Genomic DNA, 20,721 nt, shown 5'->3' with positions numbered 1-20,721 from the left:
TAAAAGTCCAGAAGTATTAACATTAAAATATACTCAAAGTACCAAAAGAATAATCAAACATTGTGCAGAGTGGCCCATTCCTGAGTAACATTTTTGACCATAACGACTGCATTCAAGTTTAAGTATTACTTTAATGCTGCAGCTGGTAAAGGTGGGGGCTAACTGTGACTACTTTATATGCTGCAGTATGTCTTAAGCTTTAATTTTACATAATTTAGTAGTTGATTATATTACATATGAATAATCTGAATCTACTAACTAGAGACTTAAGCTGTCCGACAAATGTAGTGAGGTAAAAACTAACATATTTGGCTCCAAAATATATTGGAGTAGAAGTATGAAGTTGTATAGCTGCCTACCTGATTTATACGTGCCACAGTGTACCTCATTGTCTAAAGTAAACCATTAAAGGCATGTTCTGGATTTAGTATGTCAATTCCATAGACACGTTAGAGACAAGTTAAAACAAGAATGGCCAAAATCGGAGCAGCAAAAGCCGGGATGTTTCATAGTTGTTTTTTAGACTCCCAATGCCTCCTAAACGCCCACTTCTTTCAAACCCCACACCTGCAGTTTGTAAACGTTTTATTCTCCGAATTTTAAGTCTCCTGCCCGAGCCGAGATAATTTATTTTTTCCAACTATGGAAAACTCCTCCAGAGCCACAGAAGACATTTTTCAACAATTTGCACAGGTTGAGTGGTTCACAGGTCATACAAGTGACGAGCACCGTTTCTTAAGCAAAATTCTAATGTTTGTTCTAGTCATTCAAAATAAGAAAATAAGGTGGTGTACTGTGAATTATTGTAGGCTCACTTAGAAAAAGCAATTAGGTAAAAAGGAAGTAAAAAAAAGAAAAAGAAAAAACTGATGAAAAGTGACAAACCAGGTTTACAGCAGTCCTCTGGCCAAGTTTAATATGACACCGATAAGAACGTGGTCTGAAATGATAAAAGGTATGCCTGCTATGTCTATATTTAAAGCTAAAGGAGCCTCAGCTTGTGCAAATCAAAGGCTAAGGTTCCTGCAATGCTGACTGTCTGTGGCCACCAGTATCTGCAAACCTGGAAAAGATGAGGAAATAATGATAGGCAGATCTAATAAAAACAGACCACAGCCAAGAAAGAGGAATTTTTGGGCAGTCAGTTAGCTAGGAATGTGTACCCTGTGGAAGGTACTACCTCTGGTTTTGGACCAGTACACGGAGAATTTATCCTCTCTGAACAATATGTAACCAAGGATGAGAACAACGAAACACTCTGACACTAGTAACAGTTTCTGGATTTATAATTCCAAAAGTTGTTGAAATTTGAATTGTAATTTACAAATTTGAATTACATATGCCTTGATAAAAACACCAAATTGTTAAAGCCCTGAGTGACAATTAATACCAGCAGTAGTAACACAGATGTCTGTTCATTTGTGTTTCTGCTTCAGCTTTTGGTACCAGTCAGGAACTTCTTTATTTGTCTGAAAATGAAAGAGACAGAGGGGGGAAAAAGATGGTTAGAAAAGTCTGAAGTGTACAACAACAGGAGCTGCTGTTTGGATTCACCTGTTTGACTTTTTCATGATCCAAGGATCTACAGTATACTACAGCATATCGCTGCTCAGCTGAATGCACTGAAAAGCTCAAATGAAACCAAATGTCAGAATAGCAATTTATCATTTCCTGACAACCCTAAGTGCTCCTTTGTCTGAACTTCTGTCCAGGCAGGTTTACGTGGTGTGACTCAAACAAGGGTGTTGCCAAGTTAGACACTTACAAATACAGTGGGTTTGGGTTTGTTTGGTGACTCTTCTTCTGTGGTCCTGTTGATATGTTTGGACGCCTGTTTTCCTACACCAGAGGTCCTGATACCGGTTTTATCTGTTTCCAACAGGTTTAGAGCGTCTCCCTGTCTGGACTGCATGCTGATCAGGACCTGCTTCATCACCGCTAACTCCTGGAGAATCACATGTTCCATAAAAACAGGGATGGGAAAACGAAGGTAAAACAATAAACAGGAACCATTATGAGAAATAACTGGGAGTGTACTGTACAAAAGGCCAGAAATCTCAAATAATCAATTTTTTTAACAAGAATTCTGTCACTAGAATTCAAACAGGGATTAACTATAAATTCATATAATAAATGTAGTACAAATTTTTTGTGCGATTTAAATAACTTAATGCAAACATATATACAACAATAGAAAAAAATACCTCATACAGTAGATAATATTTTAAGATGATAATATCTGCTTTAAAATGTATGTTTCCAAGAATTTTTATTGCTGCTTTCTGGTGACATGTTTGTCCTAAACCACAGGCCAATGCAGCTGAACTCCTGAAGACCAACTATGGGACAACTTGCAATAAGCTCAACAAGCCCAAGGGTCTGCAGGGGCGGCAGCAGGGCAGAGGGGAGGACTCTGGGCCATTTCACGGTTCTATTTATCACCCCTGAGGACATGAGCCCTGGCATGTCACACACACGCACGAGCACACACACATACGCAAAAATGCGCACACGAACACACACGCACCCCGGTGGCATCCCAAACAGCCAAGCTAAGGAACAGCTGTTTATGACAGGGCACATACTTCATACAGCAAACGGGCGGCTTGGGGGGGCACTCCTACGTGCACGCACATACAAGCACACGAAATCTTGAAGGAAACACTGCAACATAGTGCAATAACTTGTCTGGTATGCATATCAAAACCCTGTTTATTTTAAGAGTAAGAAGCAGAGCTGCAACGATTAGTCAATTAATCGATTAGTTGATCAACAGACAATCACCAGCTACTTTGATAATCGGTTGTTTGTCATTTTACAAGCAAAAATATCAAACATTTAATGGTTCCAGGTTCTCAAATGGGAGAATTAGTTGCTTCTCTTCATCTTAAATTAAAATATTTTTAGCTTTTGGACAAACAAAAGAAGACATTTAGTGACCTCCCTCTTGGCCCTAGAACATTATGATGGACATTTGTAAACAATTTTCTGACGTTGTATACACCAAACAGTTAAGTGGAAAATAATCTTTAGTTGCAGTCATAATAAAAAAGGTTTTCATATTTTGTTACAGTTTGAAAAATGGAGAAGAAGCATAAGTGGTTGAATTTATCTCATCAACGGCAGTACTCTGACCTGTGTGAAAAGACAGAGGCAATGGCCATGTACTGCAACATGGCTATTTTACTAATAAAATCTGTTTTCACATGAAGATCTTGCTGGAATTTCTCTTTTCTCAGCTAACCGCCAACAGCGAAAATTATCATCGTGTGTACCTCTCGATGGTTTAGGAGTCTCTCCAGATCGGCGGCCATGTTGTTTTTCAGCTGTTGCAGAGCAGTCCGTTCTTTCCTCAGAGAACTAGAATTACACCCAAAAACAGGAGATCAGATTTTGAGTCAATAGAAAATTATTACTATACTTACCACAAGTTTTGAATATTATATTACAATATTGTGGTTATTGGTCATGTGAAACTTGTTGAACAAGTTAGTCCTTTGACTTACTGACGGTTTATGTCATTAAGGCAAGATATTTCAAGATTGTGGAAACAGTGTAATATAATGTATACAGACAGATGTCCAATGTTAATTAGAATGAGTTTTACTTTCCTGTAAGGTGGGATCAGGCTTGGCCCTCCGTCTAAATGGCAGGAGTTTGGTTTACTAGTACTGACAGCATAAATCAATGGTATAAAACTATCAATAGCAAAACAATAATGGCACATCAGTCATGAATTTCTAAAATATACTAAATAAGTAGTTGTTTTTTAAAAAGTTTTTTTTTCCAAGTTTGTGAGTCATATCTTGTGAGAAAAACTCAAGCTTTCAACAGTACTGTCCAAGTGTTCTTTCCTGGGGCTGTGAGACATGCAAGCAGGAACTTGTAATGGGGGCGCTTTAAAATCAAACCAGCCTGCAAATTTTGAAATAACAGCTTGGTAGTCTCACCACCTTTTACAGAGAATGTTGGAAAAAAGCCTGAGATCTGCCTCTTCTGAGTCATTGATGTTGGCCAATTTGGGCTGAGGGAATTTTGAATATCACCAAACAAACTGAATACAATTAATGCTTAAGATAGACAGCCTGAAGTAAATAAAGTGAGAATCTCCCACTAACTTTGTTTCTGCTCTTAAACAGATAGCACTGCACAGCCACAGGAAAACTTCGACATCTCTGTCAGATAGGCAAGCTTGAGAAGCTTGAGAGCATTTTGAAAGAATTTCTTTCGCTCTCCTGCTTGCCCTGGGTGAGCGCTCAGTGGTAGTGAGCAGCAAGAGAAAACCTGTAGTCTGTCAGTTTGCATATTTCTCAGGTTAAAATACAGAGGGGGAATAGGGGGATTTAGGTCAGTGCCAGGTAGCTGTATGTGTACTGATGTGAAACACTTAATTTTTGGGCATAGACAAACACATGCTGGTTTGCACAAAGACAGAATGAACTAGGTATGATAAGGACAGAAGATGACAAAGGGAGATAAAAGCAGAAGACAACCAAGGGTGTGGAGGTATGGCCTGATGCCAGGATGAGCAAATTACAAGATATAAAACATTTAAAAAAAAACAAACAAAAAAAACTGACCTAGTTTGCCAAACAAGACAGAAGACCTAAAGGGCGTCAATTACAACAATTTCATGCGTGATTTTCTTTTTAGTTCAGTTCATTCTTAAATAGAGAGACGTGTTTCCTCTCTGTCAATGTGTGTTTATGTACACGCACCTGACATCATCCTCAAGCGAGGTGATACGCTCCTTCAGTGTGCTGATCTGTGCATCCCTTTGTCTCACTGTCTCAATCAGGTAGCTATAGGGCTGCTGCGTCTGCTGTAACAGGGAGTTGGCTGCCAACAACTGAGAAACAACACACATATGTGAATACTAGAGCAATTATATGAACCATTACTTCACCTGCACAATACTGGGTCAACTTGAGTTCTGCCTTTTTTTTTTTTGACTTAATAATACATCTATGTATTATTAAGTCAAGATACTCAGATCTACATTTCTTCATGCGTGCTGTGCATCTTCACAAACTTAGGAGTCGCAATAACAGCTAAACATCTTTCATCATACTGAACATGATTTTAACATTCACCTATAAAAGTTTATGTTAGAAGTTAAGGAATATATCCACTTTAAAACTGACTTTAGATGCCATTAATAAGAAATAGTGCAATTCTGTCAGTATTTGTGAATGAAGCAATAACCCAAGCCAAGATTTCCTTATCTCTGATTTTCTTGTCTCTGAAGGGGTGGCTTCAGTTCCCATAAACGTGACTTTTTATGAAGGTGTATCTAAATTCTGTCCTTTTTATTAAAAAAAAGTAATAAACTTAAATGAGAGATGACGGTATGAAGTGGAAATGCACAATTCACAATCTTATTGCAATAACTGACAGAAAAGCACCTTTATAGTGTTTTGATGATCCCTCATATAAGAGTGCGTGCTCTGTACCTCATACAATATTGCTCACACCATATCATGCTTAAAATCTGTGAAACAGATAAAGTTTGAGTGTTACATATTAAACCACTTTTACAACCAGCCAGTAGTGAGTAAAACTGGGTGGGATAGTAAGGACAATAGTTAGCTAGTCAGGGTATCTGTGTGGGTGGCTAAGTGGTTAACACCCTTGCCTTTCCCAGTGAATGGGAAGTATAATTTTTCATCCTCTCTTTTCATAGTCGATGAATCATGAGGTATTCCACACAAGTGCCAGTCAGTCACAACTGACAGTTGAATGGCTGTCTTATGTAGTCTCAAATCTGCCCAGCCTCTCATTCTCTCTTGCAAAATCTCTCCTCTCATTGAGATTATAATAAGGAGCAGGGAACACACAAGCACACTGGCTGCTGGAGCTGTCATTCTCATAATTTTAAACCTTACTGGATGATTTCTAGCGCCAGAGCACGAGTAGCAGACATGTGACTTAACACACACACACACACACACACACCACACACAAAATACACAGACCCAAAATTGACGTCTTAACATTGAACACACATGCACACGGTGTGCCAAACACAACAAAAGCCTCAATTATTGGTACAGTGAGTTAGTTGGGAGAGTGAGGAGCATGGCTGTCACGGTGTTTGGCACTGTTTCCCAATCCGTCAACAAGCGTGACAGGTACTAAGACTCTTACTTTTCGCTCTTCTCATGTAAGACCTGCAGCGTCTGTTTTCTGTTCCCAAACAACCATCATTTTCCTGACACGAATTTAAAAAAGGTAGAAATTTGACAGGGCCATTGTTTAACTTGGACAAAAATGTGTGGGACACCCTCATCAATGAGTCTTGATGTGTGTTTTATGATACATTGGTAGGCAACCTCACAAGCTGCTCGATTCAAATTTTTTTGAGGTCATTTTTTCCTATGAGAGAAAAGCCTCCCCAGATGTGTTTTGATGCCACGGCTGAGTCTGCTTTTAAGAGAGCAAGTAGATGTGCTCTCACCATCGACTTTCGCAGCAGAGAGTCATGCGATGGTGTGAGAAGGTTAACGGTGGATGATGAGAGAGGAGCCACTGAGCTTGGTTCTGTGATAATGATTGTTATGTCATCAGAGAGAGGTAAATGCCAGTTGAAATAAATCACTACGACTTTGATAGAAATAACCATAATAAAAGTTCCTGTGGGAGATTTGTGATTGGGGGAAAACAAGTGTGTGTTGCTAGTACTGGCAACACTTTGTGATTGAAACATTTTTTTTTTTTTATACTAAGTTAAACTTTTAATCCAAACGATGATGGTCCACAGACAAGCACACACCTGGAAGTTGTACTTTGTGTGTGTCGATGTTTGTATGTCTGTACCTCTTCTGATATCTGTCCTGTCTGTGACTTGTGTCTCTCCAGCTCCCTCCTCAGTGACGTGTTTTGCCTTTCAAGCTGCAGCACCCTGCGGGCTAGGTGAACGCTGCATGAAAGCCACAGAATCACAGTTATGGAAATTCCAAAACATTACAACCAAAACAAGTTTACATCAGTGTGTATTTCTTCACCATGGCGATTCCTATCGGAAGTATCAAAAAAAGACAACATGGGTAACAGGAATTTCAAAAACACATAGCATTATAGACAATTTTAACCAACTGCAGAGGAATGTAATGGGTAGCTACAGCTGGTTGCCATAATAATAATAATACAATGCAAAGGGCAGAAATTCACCAATTGATTAGAAAAAGCAGAAGAATGCAAATCGATATAAACGGTGCAGATTTCAGGACATTTAAAAACGTGTTCAAATTTGGTTTGTTAGGCCTTAAAGATGTCACGGAATCGGTTTTTCTCAACAAAATGCAATGTAAAAATATTAAAATACCAAAATTACTGTAAGATCTTTTCTGTGATCAGGAAGGAAACTCGGCACTTAAGTTTTTATGTAGTGACATCTCTCACAATAAGTCGTCTCCTTGAAATGTTAAGTGTATCATGTACTATACCTCTGCTTTAGTCTTCTTTTGGCTGTTGTGGGAACATTGGCTCCGTATCCATACGAGAACAAAACTCTCTCTGCCTCCTCTTCATTCTCAACTGGCAACAGACAAACATAGATACTGGCTACTTCACCAGGACCATTATGATAACGATGTGGCAATGTGTGGTTGTTTCAAGGTTTCTGCGGGGTTCATCAAATTAAATTTAAGACCTTTTTAACACCACATAGAACGCAGTTTCCTACATTTCTCTGCAGAGCTAGTGTGATGTTCTTACTTTCAGCAGCCTGCATGGTGACTTGGTCCAACTCTTGCTCCAGCTTTTCGTACGTCTCCAGTCGAGAAGCCTGCTCAGCATTCTGAGCTTGCAGCTCCGCCACCCGCTTCTCTGATGACGTCTGCAGCCTGTAAAACTCCTGAGTGAGGAGCTGAGGGACACGAGGAGAAGAGCGAGAGACAGAGTGACAGAGGGAGGAGAGGGGTAGTATTGTTTTCTGTGGTAGTCAGCTGGAAAAAAAAACGTTTTAAACTTGTACAAAATTATCTCCCTGAGTAATAATGTTAATGTATATGTTACATTCTGTCAGTGTAATGAAATGATGGATAATGGATTAATATCTTCAGATTCATGTTGTATTTTTTTCCTGATTATTCAATTGTTCAAATCATTAACTATTCATTTTTGTAGTATTAGGGCTGTAACATATTTTCTAAAAAATGACAACAAAACTGTGGACATGTTGCAAGCTTCAAATCGTGTTTTACTGTCTTCTAAAGTTTGTTAAACAAAAGGAAAAAAAACGTTTTGAAGCACTATTTAACAACTAAAATTAAATAAAAGTTTTCTCAATTTTTATGGCAATTTGTATGATTAAAATGTATTTAATGTTATTCACACTAACACTGTTAGTCTTTCAGAGTTGCTGTCATGGTAAATGTGAAAATCATTTAGTAGAAAATGTTTTGCCTTTACCATTCACCATTCCGCATTTTCCCACATTGACAACGACATAAAAGTAAAATAAAGTAAAAAGAAAAACAAGCTCCATGATAGGACTTTAATCCCAAAAATGGCTATAAAACCTTACGGTTATGAAAAACTGAAACAAAATCAAAGCTGAACAACGAATTCCAATGTCAAAACATAAACAAGCTCCTCTGTGTTTTTTAGAAGAGAAAACATCGTTTTTCTGCCATGAACATGTGCATTGCATCATTACACCATGCATTTCCCTCTGGCAAGCAGGACAGCATTTATACAAGTGAATAGGTGGACCTCAGCCAGGTGCATTGATTTAATAAACATGCACGGTGGCAATCTGTAAGTCTGAGCACAAAGAAAAAGGAAAAGTTTCAATTAGGTGGACTCTATTATTCTCTGTGATGAATGTACCCCTGGCCTCCACAGGGTGCACTGAGCCTGATTAAAAACTGCTGGGGAAAATAAGTGAATAATCATTCATATTATTGTCCTTCACAATCCAAGTAAAACATTTATCTTGTCAAGTGCAGCAAAATTTGCTCAGGTACAAGACCAACAACTGCACCTGGACAACAGAGGAACATCAGGAAGTTTGTCACACTGTTTTTCCAAATATTGTGTCATTATGTCTAGTAAGTGTGCCATCAAAAACAACATTAACAGAAAATGCCTAAAGACCTACATTACATGCAAATGTTCAAAATGATTTTGTATTTCATCTCCAGTTCTAATTATTATTTCTAACTGATGAAAATATTTACATTGGAGCAAAGGGGGATTTATGAATCTGTTAATGGCATATGCACTGAAAATGTGTTATTTCAAAAGTGTTTATTATTTAATATCTATTAAGTCATCTACTTTTATCGTCTGTCCTTCTGAGGTACAAACCAAGGAGTAACGTTAATAGGCTAAAATCAAATCATCAGAGGGAGAGGTCAGCAGAAAATAAGACTGGTCTACGACAGACTAGTAACTGGGTGTATTCCTGTAATGCCAGAAAGATTTTTTCTCTTTGTGTTCTTTATGTTTCGAGTACCTCCAGTTTCTTCTGTTGTTTCTCACACTCCACCTGGCACTGGGCCAGGGCCTTGGCAGTCTCTTCCTTAACCATCTGAGCGCGCTCAGCTTCAAAGGAGCGCAGCTTGGCCTGGTTGGACAGTTCTGCTACCCGGCTGTCAGTGCCCAGCTGGAGCTGACGAAACCTGCATAGATGGAGACACATAGATGGACACACACCTCACTAAATATGAATGTGAGTAGGTGTGTTAAAAAAGTGGGTTCATGTTTTTTGGTACAGACAGAGATATGGACATGTCTAGTTAATAATGCAGCTGCATCTCACACCGATGATAAACTCAGTTCTGGGCTCCTGGTTGAGCTCAGACATGCCTGGTGCTTAAAACAAATGTTAGAATGTCTTCCTTCATATATATAAAATTATATTTTATGATAATTTGCATAACATGTTTGTTTCAAAATTGGCAAGGAAGTGATTATTCGGTGTGCTTGAGCAATGAATAATTTGAGTTTTTATTTTCAAAGTGTTGTCACCTAATAGCTTGGCAACTACTGTATTACACTAAGTCACCCAGCAGGAAAGTCTAGACTTAAATCACATGGTGACAAAAGAATATTTCTCTGTGGCGCTCAAAGCAATGTTTGATCTTATTTGATCTTCCGCGATACAAGTTGGAAGCCAGAGAGAGGTTTTTTTTTTTTACAGAAGTGTGTAGTCATTAAAAAAGAAGAAAGACAGACTGAACGGATTTAAGATGACACAATTCTGCATAAAAAAGCTCTCTCACATATATGTGTGAATGAATGTTGGCAAGCTCACACACACCATAGAGACAGTTAGAAGCACCTTTCCCTCTAAAAAAAAGAAAATACTGATCAAACATTCTAATCTGCACAAATCAACAAAACCGCAAACAGAGCACTAGATGAACACAGGTGGTTGATCATTTTTAAATAGATAAAGTCATTATCAGACACAAACATGCCAAATATTTAATTCCACTTTCACAAATATTTTGAATGTTATTTTAGAATTTTCTCCTTTCCTCTGTCTTTATGTCATCTTGTATTGAGTATCATTGGGTTTTAGACTGTTGGTTCGATAAAACAGCAACTCGAAGAAATTACTATGTGCTCCGGGAAATTTTGAAGGGTTTTTTTTCTTTATTTTCAGATATTTTATAGACTAAACAATTAATTAACTAAATGAAAAAATAATCAACAGCTCAACAAAAAACCGACAAGAATCATTTACTGCAGCCCTCAACGTAAAACAAGGCTAGGCAACGGTTTTTGAGCCAAGTGCTCTTCCTCAGGCAGCTTTCAAGCACACACACACAGAGACTCTATCAAGCTATGGAGGTGGGTGGGATAATATTAATAACTCTTGATTACAGCTGACCTGACAGGATTTCATCATCCATAGAGCACAGGCCTGAGCTGTGTGCTCACAGTGACAGACATGTACACATGGTCGACATTTTATGCCATCTTTCATCAATGGTCGCTGCAATCTAGACGCAAAGAGGCAAAATGTTCGTAAAAAATATTAACTACTAACTTACTTTTCCAGAGGACAGTGGTCAGCCATTTCAAATGCCAATTTTAATGGCAATATTTACAACTACAGTTGGTAACAGTGCCTGACTCATGGGTTCTCCATGGCAATTTTGTTACAACAAGTTTATGTCTGCTAAAGATGTGAAAATGGAAAAACCTACTCAATATTTTGTTTTGCACAAGTTAATCACTGTAACTGTCATTCAGAAATAGAGCGCTGAGATTCAAGCTGGCCCTCTATACTACCATCATCTGACGCCATTTCAAGCTTCTCCGCCTCATTCTTAGCCCCAAAAATAGGGGCATGCGTGGGGTTAGGGGTTAAGGGCTTGTGACTAGCATCTGTCGTTGCTGGCTTGCGATGCGACGCAGAGTGTGAATGTGATCGCAGCAGAGAGAGAGTACAAGGGAGAGTGAAGCGTGTGCGTGAGTGTGTATGGAAAGACCAACAGCTGGTGGTTTGGATCTAAAGAAATGACTGGCATGTAGTAGTAACTCAGGACAGGGACACTACTGCTGCTGTTGCTGCTTTTGTGTGGCGCGCGTGTGTGTGTGTGTGTTTGTGTTGGGGGGAGCATTCAGTTGTGATGGTTAAGGATAGAGTAAGGGGCTAGAGAACGCATTATGTCAATGATAGGTCCCCATGAATATAGTAAAACAAGGATTTGTGTGTGTCTGTCATAGGCTACCTTTAGGGACATTGGAAATTTCAGACTAAAGACCAGTTAATTGGGGATAGCTTGTCCAATTGGGGACTAAAGCCATGTCCTTAATTGGGAACAGCTGATTGATTTTTGGGTCAGTGGTTAAGGTTAGGGTAAGGGTTAGGGTTATGCAAGTAGTGGTTATGGTTTGGGTTAGGACAAGTCTCCACGAAATGAATGCAAGTCTATGTAATGTCCCCTAAAGTGACTTAGATCAACAAGGAATCTCTACATGATTCCTTGTGATATATTTATAAAAAATATGCAGCTGAAATATAGCACAAAAACAGGAATAGTTGTTCAGGAGGTTGACTGGAATGTCTCTTTCAAATAACAAAAAAATGTGAGCTTCAAGTGTGCGTGTTTGTTTATTTTATGTAAGTCTGACACTTCCTACGAGGGCTTAACCCAGAGGCAGCATTCCAGGCTACACTGACATGGGTATTGTTGCCTTGAGCACATACAGGGACTAGCAACTTGAACACACATCACTAAGAGTAAGTGTGGAAGTGGGAAATGACTAAAGAGGACAATTTCATTAAAATATGTTAGACATAATCAGAAAAAAAGGCCAAACATTAGATACCAAAAAAATAATAATAGTTGAGTTCACTTTGTCAGTCCAAATGCTTTCCCAGGAACAAGGGAGAAAAAACTGAAGAAAGTCTAAAGAATCTATTTATAATCATCACCCACGTATTCAACCTGAGCTGAAAGTATTTTAGTCCCGAAAGGCAGACAGCCAGGCCAGTTACACCAGTTGGTAGTTAACTGACCTACAGTGAACTCTGACCTCTCACCCCTCCACGTTCATGTAATCTTTAGTAAGAGATGATAAACCACAGCCACCAAGTCCTGCCACACCCACAACATGTGCTCATGACAGACTGCCGCTGGCTCACACATCAGCATCAGAGCAAGAATAAGCTCACAGGTTCAGGGAAATACTAAGGAATTCAGTTATCAAGTCTTAAATTATGATGAAACACAAGTTTAAAACTTAGTCACTAATAAGCACAGAAATGCTTGCTCTATCAATCACAGTAGTTTAGCTTTGGCCACCCCTACACACAACATGCTAACACAGAAGACTGGCCAACAAAGACACAGAATGAATTCAAAATATGATGTGATTAACTGTGACAACAAAAAAACTGCACCAACTGGCCCTAGTTTTCTTGACAGTTTAACTGTTGCCCTCAGGCAAAGTTCCTTAACTTTCCTTGATTTCTAGCCTATTAACAGTGCACCCAGGAAGTAACCTACACTGTGGTGCAGCAGTTGTAGTTTCAGTGTTGCAGTTGGAGTGTTTAACTCCCAAAAAACCACTGGAGCTGTTGAACATGGTGTCTGCTGAAATGCTACGGCATTTCATGCACCTCTGATGATGCACTCCTTCTTGTTTATTTATTTACTATAGTGGTAGTCTAAAAGTGGCCAGTGTAACGTGGACTTCAGGTAGATTTTATATCAACAATAAAACTGCATGTGAGTAAAAACAGCAGCTTTTAGTGGTGGAAAGAACCTGTACAGTTACAGTAAGTACAGTTTTGAGGAACTTGTACTTTACTTGAGGATTTCCATTTGATGTTGTTACGTGTTTTATGTGATGTGTGTCTTGTGTTACACTACTTTTCTCTGATAGCCTTAGTGACTAGTTACTTTGCCGATTCAGATTATTTATGCAAAATATAAATCGGCGAGTCAACAGTGATCCATTATTTTTTATTAAGCTATACAGTACTATATAAAGTATCTAAAATACCTTTACTAGCTGCAGCATTCAAGTGATGCTTACACACTGATAAATCAATAATTATAACCCAATAACATAATATATTATACTGTAAGATTGGCCAATCTGCATGAAAAGTACTTTTACTTTTGGTACTTCAAATATGCTTTGATGCTAATACATATGTACTTTTACTCAAGTAAAAGATCTAAATACTTCCTCCACTTTCGGCTTTTACGTTGTTCATGGGCTCCTGTTTTGAAGCTTATTAAACGGTTAGTTCACCCAAATTACAAAAACGTTTTCACACTTACCACTTGTGGGAATCTAGCAATGCACATTGGTGGCAAATAGGTTTGGTTATATTTGTCAAGGTTTTCAGGTATGCGTGTCTTTGTTTTCTGCCTCTGTTTATGTTTTTGTAAGTTGGATAAGTTGACCCTTTCACTGACAAGAAGTCATAGAAGAAAAAGCATAAGAAAGAAGAAAAAACAAGCGCTCAATGTAGTTACCCATCTGTATATCAATGGAGTATATCAATGGAGTATGGCAAAAACTGTATGGACACCTACTGTATATCAAATAGTAAGACTCACTGTTCCAGCAGCTGATCATATCGGGACTGAGTGTCTCTCTCAGCTGCCAGTGCTCTGTCTTTCTCCAGCACCGCATTGTCTCTGGCCTCACGCAAGTTCCTGGTCAAACACAAACACAAACACAAACACAAACACACACACACACACACACACACACACACACACACACACACACACACACACAGTTAAAAAGATGCCCTCAACACCTGTACAAAAGAATCAGCATGTTCTGTAATGTTGTATATAACAAAAAAGGCCTTTATTCTTTTGAAGTTATGCTGCTATCTCCTTTTATTTTTATGCTACCGTGAATTATAGTATCTGTGGTCATATCTCTTCCCCCTCTTAAATATTTGTATATGCATTAATTATTTCAGTTGCTGACCTATACTGTATTGTAGAAATTGTCTTGACTAATTGTGATGTGTGCACAAATCATCACTTCCTTAACACATTGCCCGAATTTGTAAATGAATGAATGAAAATCTCTGGTTTAAATAGCACCCCTGATATTTATTTATGTTTTTACCAACATACTGTTTATTGAGAGTTAGATTTAAAAAAAAAAATACTGATACCTGTTCTCCCTTTCATACATCTCCCTGGAGGTTCTCTGCAGGTTGTCTATCTCCTGACTGGTTTTCAGCCTGATATTTTCTAACTCCTCTCTTAACTTGGTCTCGTACTCTGACTTATAGTGGTCTCTGTGGTGGAAAGAGGATGAAAGAAAAAATAGGAACAGAGTTATGGAAACAACATTTTCCCTAGAGACTTTCTTGTTAAAAGGTCAGATCAGAGGTGAGATGGATTGGATCATAATGTTGCTGGCAGATTAAACCATCAGTGTCAAAATTTGGTGATTTTTATTGGAGACTGATATTTTTGGCACAGCTTAGGTCATCCATATCAAAACACTAGAATACTGGCTGATATTGACTGGTGTAAAACTGCAGAGCCTAACCTGGATGCTACATATTTTTCATAGGCGTCCTCCCTGGCCTTCTTAGTATCTTCTAATTGTACCTTGACCACCAAAACAAGAAGTGAGAGCACGTTAGATAACTCCTTCCTACTATTGAATGCCTTTGGTATTAGATGAGCCTCCTAGGTAATCAACTGTATGGACCTGCAACCTCTCCAGGCGGTCTACTTCATGTGCACAGCGGACACTGAGCTCCATGTTCTGCCTGTGGAGGTACTCCTTGTCTTTCTGTAGGAGAGTCACTGATTGTTGCAATGTTGCCACCTGGAGGGCAAGATGAGAAAAAGGAAAAACACTGACAACACAGTACAGCTAAAGAGATTTAAATTACTATCATTAAGACAAAAGATATCGTGAGTGTGTGTAGGTATGTGTGAAGGACCTCTTTGCTGAGTGTGTCCCTTTCCCTGGTCAGTGCAGTGTGAGTCAAGTCTAATGTCTCAAATCTCCTCTTTAACTCCTTCAGTTCTGCTTCAAAGTTGTCACGGTCCCTATAAAACACAGCGTAAAAGGTTAACATACATTTGAATTTACAACTTAAATATCCAGAATTTAAATATACTAGTTTTAAATATATTTAAAAGTAGAAATCATTACATTCCACTTGTTGTCAGGTGAAATTTATCTCAAATATTACAGCAATAATATTGCTGTAATATTTATCTATTTAAAATAACATAGATAGATAAATACATAAAAATAATTAATCAAAATTCAATTTAAATTTCCATGCAGTGCCCTAACCAACATCACTAATAAACCAAACATCAAGGCTTTTGTCTGCTTACTTTCCCATCAAAAAAGCCATTGTATATTACAGACATGCAGTTAATTAAAGTGACAATAGACAAGTTTTTTTGCTTTAACTTACCATTATGAAGTAAATGTCAATTGCACAATGTAATGAACATAGAATAATGACACCATCTATGTTTAGATTGGTTCCCTATAAGCCGCGCTTTCACTGTGAAATTTTTTTTGCCACCAGGTGTGAAATATCCCGGAGGCTTAATTTATGGCACAAAAGAAGTGCGCGTGACATTGCGCAACCAAAACAGGAAGAGGATAGCGCTTTTGTGTTCTCCAGTGGTGATAGGTAGCGGAAATGGTGAACGGTTGAACAACTGGATTAACTGTGAAAACTCTATCCGGCAAAAGAAAAAAAACCCCAGTTGTTGGAGGAGGCAAAGAGGGCGAAGAGGGAAAGTGGTAGAAACCAAGGTAAAACAAGAGTGAACCTGAGACAGACGTTCACTTGATGGAGAGAGCTCCAGGACTTGAGAGTTACTTGAGTATTATAACTTACTGGTCTTCAAATAGCTCGTACATTAAGCTCTATATCTCGAAAGGATCAAGGAGTTACAGTAGAATTTTTTTTTTTCATCACTAATATGCAATAGGCAACAAGTTGCTCTTAAATCCATGGAAGAAACCTGTGGTAGGATTAAGTTTTTTTCATGTGTTGTTCTGGAGTTACTAGCTGGGTCCATTTCTGCCTCCTTCTCAAGAAACAGCCTAAAAATTGTACTGTAGCCTTCAAGGGACTTCAAAGTTAGTAGCCTGACCTCTCCTCATCAAATGAGCAAGTTCACAGAGGGGTCACCTCTCTCGTCTATCACACACACACACACACACACACACACACACACACACACACACACACACACACACACACACACACACACACACACACACACACACACACACACACACACACACACACCGTTTGATGTTTGGGTAGTTGTCTCTGCGGTAGTCCCCTTCTTGGATCTGCTGTTTGGTATCGGCCAGTTCTAGGGTCAGTCTCTGGCTCCTCAACTCCAGCTCGGCACGTAGTCGCCGCTCCTCCTCATAGCTCTGCGGATACATATACACAACGTTTACATTGCATGGAGGATTCATATTATTAGGTATACTATGCAAAGAGGCAGCATTTGACCTCCCAAACAACCTAAGGACAGGAATTCAACAAGAATCTCTGTAATTAAAAAAGAAAAAAAATCCATAAGCATCTTGGCTCCATGTTGACTTAATAGTGTCGTACAGTTCCAAAAGATTCTCTAATAGCAAATTAATGCAGTGAGCATCACATCCTTCCCCTGGAACCATCTTGAGTTGAAGGCCAGTTTCCCTGCTGGATGTATCCAAGTTTAAAAAAAAAAAAAAGGAGAAACAACAAAAGCAAACACCTGTTCAGTAACAATGTCAGGATACTCTGTGTTCAAACAAACAACGCTCATTTAATCTTGTGTTTGCCAAGAAAAACATTTTCTATGCCATTACAACCCCACCAGCCTCTGCCTGGTTTCAGGTTTTTTTTTAAAAATTTTTGGAGGGGTTTTTTTTTTTGGGGCCAAATTCTGACCCTGCCTTCAGCTTGTCAAATCATTATCTTATCAGTGTGTCATTAATGCCTACAGGGCGACTGCTGACAAGTTGACTGGATGGCTTTTTTTTTCTTTTCTTTCTTTTTTCCCCAAATCACACCACTGTCGTCCTAAACACCACAGGCTTTGAAAATGACCATTTCGAGGACACATCTAGCATAAACAGAACATGTTTTAAGGCGAAATAAATCATTTTTTGTCTTTTTTCACTCTCACATTTGGTTTAAAAGTAACTGAACGTCTTGACCCTTTCAGCATTCTACATGTCTATGCTTTATAAATGTGTGACTCAAACCGTGGAAGAGTGTGTGTTTGTTTAAATCCTTTTTCTTCTTCAGTGTTTAAAAAAAAAAAGAAGAAGAAGAAAAGCAAGAATGCAACTGATTAGTTTTCTGGACTTATTGTATGCCTGCTCACAAACACATTACAAGGTTACAAAAAGCAGTGCCTTGTTGATATGGTGCACAATAATAAGTTCAACAGTTATGTTCATTTAAACTTTAAACTGTACACTCTGATTTGAACAGAGATAAAAGAAGAATAGACAAAAATGGAAACAAACAATGAATGTGAGATAAAATGCTACAGGAACAGTCTTTTACTTCAAAATATGTTAACTCATAAAAACAAATGGCAAAAAGAAACACTTTTGTGTGTGCATGTGTGTGTGGTACCTCCATCAAAGCCTTCATCTGGGTTCTGTGCGTATCCAGCTCTTCAGTCAAACTGCGTCTCTTAACACTGAGCTCAGCCAGCTGAGCCCGGAGAGGAGTCACCACCTCATAGAAACGCATCTAAAAACACACACAAAACAAAGAAGAAGTCACCCTGTTCCCTGTCAGATTCAACAAGGACTGTATCATATCATGTCTCTCTGGTTAGTATCAGTGTGGTTCTACAGGGAGAGCAACCCCATACTTACAGCTACGTATTCCTGTATAGAGATTTTGTCCTCAGGGAGGTCACGGAGCTCCTGGTACCTGTCCTGGGCGATGTCCAGATCCCGGAGAGACCTCCGCACCTCTCCCCCCTTTTCACACAGCTGTCGGTTGGTCTCCTCCAGCTGCTGCTGCCTGAGCAGGATGGCCTCCATCTCCTGCTTACGCAAAGCCTGCTGCTTCCTAGTGAGGACAGTCTTTGTTAGTGCAGTTCATATCTGTGCTTTATAACCAACTAACGGGATAGAGACATGAGCAGAAAAAAGGGGAAAACCAAACTTTAATTACTAATTGGATTTCAGTCAGTGCAGTCTCAAAGGAAATTCTGAACTATCTGCATATTTTTCAGTACTTTTCCAAATTAATGTGCAATTTCAATCTTTTCAAGACCTGCAAATGAGGAAATATCTTTGTAACATTTACAACATAGGATGAAAAAACAAAAACAGTACCAGGCATCTGCAAGGCTTGTGTTGGGCTGCCACAAGATCACAAAGTAAATAATTTACAAATTACTGATTGACTGACAGAAAATGAATCAATTAAAAGAGCATTTGTTTATCAAACAAAACACCTACTTGTTACTGCTGTATATTGCCAACTCTTAAAAGTTAGACATTTCATAGGTTATACTAAACCTAAAAAACTATTTATAAATCAACAATAACAATTCATCCCAGTTATCCTACAGAACCAGACACTGTCCAGCAACGCCTCCACTAAGACTGAATGATAGGCAAAATAATAATAGTAATTTTGCAATTTTTTTTGACAGATATTGAGACTGCAATTAGTCAAGATAGTAGCGTGAAAGGTCATTTCTGCATTTCATTTTTACTGAAAAAAATTGAAAAATAATGATGATGATGTGATTTTTGCTGGGGTCTGCGCCAGTGTTCCGCCGCATGTTCCCTTAGGTCTGGAAAATATGATTTGCAGTGGCATCTCTGTAGCACATCAGTGCTTCATTTATAATGGAATGTTAGGACCCATTTACCTTTATCAACAAATTGCAGCTCCTGCCATTTTGGATGTTGCACCTGACCGTACTTCGGTTTCGATAATATTTTGATTAACTGTTCAGCCCAAGCCTCCACCTTTCTCACCTGTTCTCCTCCTGAGCAAGTTTCAGCTGGCTGTCCAGTCGTAGGGCCAGCACTTGCTTCTGATGTAGAGCATCATTCAGCCTCTCCTCCAGCTCCTCAATCTGAAATGTAAAGTCAAGGGAACAATCACAGGACTATTCCAGCAGCAAAGATAATTCTGGAAGTGGTAGCCACTGCAGCTCTGCGCCTCTTAACGTTAATACTATATGAGAGGCACAACCTGGGGATAAGTTACACCCACATTTGCGCATAAACACTGTCGATCTTTCCTCTGTCTTAAACTATGCAGCTTCCCTCCCCTTCTACCTTAGACATATGGTCGGCCTTCATGTTGTCTATGATGAGATTCTTCTGGGAAAGCTCGATTCTCAGCAACTGCACGTTGTGCAGGAGCTCCTTCCTCTCGATCAGCTGGCGGGTCACCTTCTGGGAGCCGTCTCGCTGCTCGTCGGACGAGGAGACATCGTCGGTGGTGGGCACGGTCGTCTCTAGGCTGATGTCCTCCGATTCGAGGTCCAGGGAGCTGGAGACGTTGGCTGCTGTCGGCTTCAGGTTATGCTTCTTGGGAGGCATTTTGTGTCGTAAGGTCCTAACTTTGTGTCCTCTTTTTTTTTTTTTTTGTAGCTAACGTTAACTACGGGGCGAGTGAGCCAGTTACTGTAGCAGAGATCACATGAGATTAGAAAGTTAATTCACAGACATCGCGATATGTGATACGTTTGCAGCAAGGTGAAACTGCTAGTTTGTGGCAAGGAGAAACGAAAAACAAACCTCGACCTAGCACCACTATGGCTAGCTCTTTCGTTCAAAACAGACAACCAACTTCCACTTACTTTAAGAAAATAAGATATAAAGCCTAACACAGCAATAACGCCACGCCCCGGAGCTGACAACCTTACACGGTGAGTTGTTTTTGTTTTCAAGGGTCCCGCTCCGAGCCGCCTGCTAACCGCCAACGGTTCGAGTGTGGTGGCTTTAACCACAGCGCCCTCTGCGACAATTTACGTGCAGTACAACGTCCACTCGTCTATTACTCATTACAATGTACAATGGACAATTTCCTCTTCTTTCTTCTTTCTTCTTCTTCTTCTTCTTCTTCTTCTTCATCATCATCTCCTTATTCGTTTATTGGCGGTTGACAAACGTGCTTAGACGTGCATTACCGCCATCGACTGGACTGGAGTGTGAAACAGGCGCTCCCGCACGAAATAACAAAAAATAGCTGAATGAGTTTCTTTTAAAAAAATAAAAATGTCAACATAGATATTTCCT

At 39.2% G+C, this 20,721-nt stretch overlaps 1 protein-coding gene across 3 annotated transcripts; it reads right to left on the bottom strand.

Annotated features, from left to right (window-relative positions):
- Positions 1-1,268: 1,268 nt before the first annotated feature.
- Positions 1,269-20,515, bottom strand: pibf1 (progesterone immunomodulatory binding factor 1). Of its 3 annotated transcripts, none has more exons than XM_040140055.1 (19): positions 20,221-20,515; positions 19,756-20,106; positions 19,450-19,550; positions 18,328-18,526; positions 18,080-18,199; positions 16,742-16,875; positions 15,401-15,509; positions 15,163-15,282; positions 14,998-15,059; positions 14,615-14,740; positions 14,037-14,135; positions 9,461-9,626; positions 7,717-7,867; positions 7,446-7,536; positions 6,817-6,919; positions 4,719-4,849; positions 3,276-3,360; positions 1,766-1,945; positions 1,269-1,469 (listed from the first exon to the last, which is right to left on the bottom strand). In XM_040140055.1, the coding sequence occupies exons 2-19, from the start codon at positions 20,020-20,022 to the stop codon at positions 1,416-1,418; spliced, it is 2,298 nt and encodes a 765-aa protein (XP_039995989.1). In that variant the 5' UTR covers positions 20,023-20,106; positions 20,221-20,515; the 3' UTR covers positions 1,269-1,415. The 3 variants fall into 3 exon arrangements, with proteins under 3 accessions (XP_039995989.1, XP_039995991.1, XP_039995992.1); XM_040140057.1 differs by having other exon boundaries at positions 20,283-20,515; XM_040140058.1 differs by having other exon boundaries at positions 20,349-20,515.
- Between the last annotated feature and the right edge of the window lie 206 nt (positions 20,516-20,721).

The sequence above is a fragment of the Xiphias gladius genome, chromosome 11 (assembly GCF_016859285.1).
Source record: "Xiphias gladius isolate SHS-SW01 ecotype Sanya breed wild chromosome 11, ASM1685928v1, whole genome shotgun sequence".
NCBI lineage: Eukaryota > Metazoa > Chordata > Actinopteri > Istiophoriformes > Xiphiidae > Xiphias > Xiphias gladius.
The sequence above is the reverse complement of the archived record's forward strand: the minus strand, read 5'-3'. Positions and strand labels throughout refer to the sequence as shown.

What these genes read in the sequence shown, in the direction of transcription:
- pibf1 (XM_040140055.1), bottom strand. Translation starts at nt 20,022, where the DNA reads ATGCCTCCCAAGAAGCATAACCTGAAGCCGACAGCAGCCAACGTCTCC. An exon ending in CTATACAGGAATACGTAGCT is followed by an intron (nt 18,200 to 18,327) that starts GTAAGTATGGGG and finishes GTGTGTTTTTAG; the next exon opens with ATGCGTTTCTATGAGGTGGT. An exon ending in AACAACAGAAGAAACTGGAG is followed by an intron (nt 7,868 to 9,460) that starts GTACTCGAAACA and finishes CGTGTCCCTCAG; the next exon opens with CTCCTCACTCAGGAGTTTTA.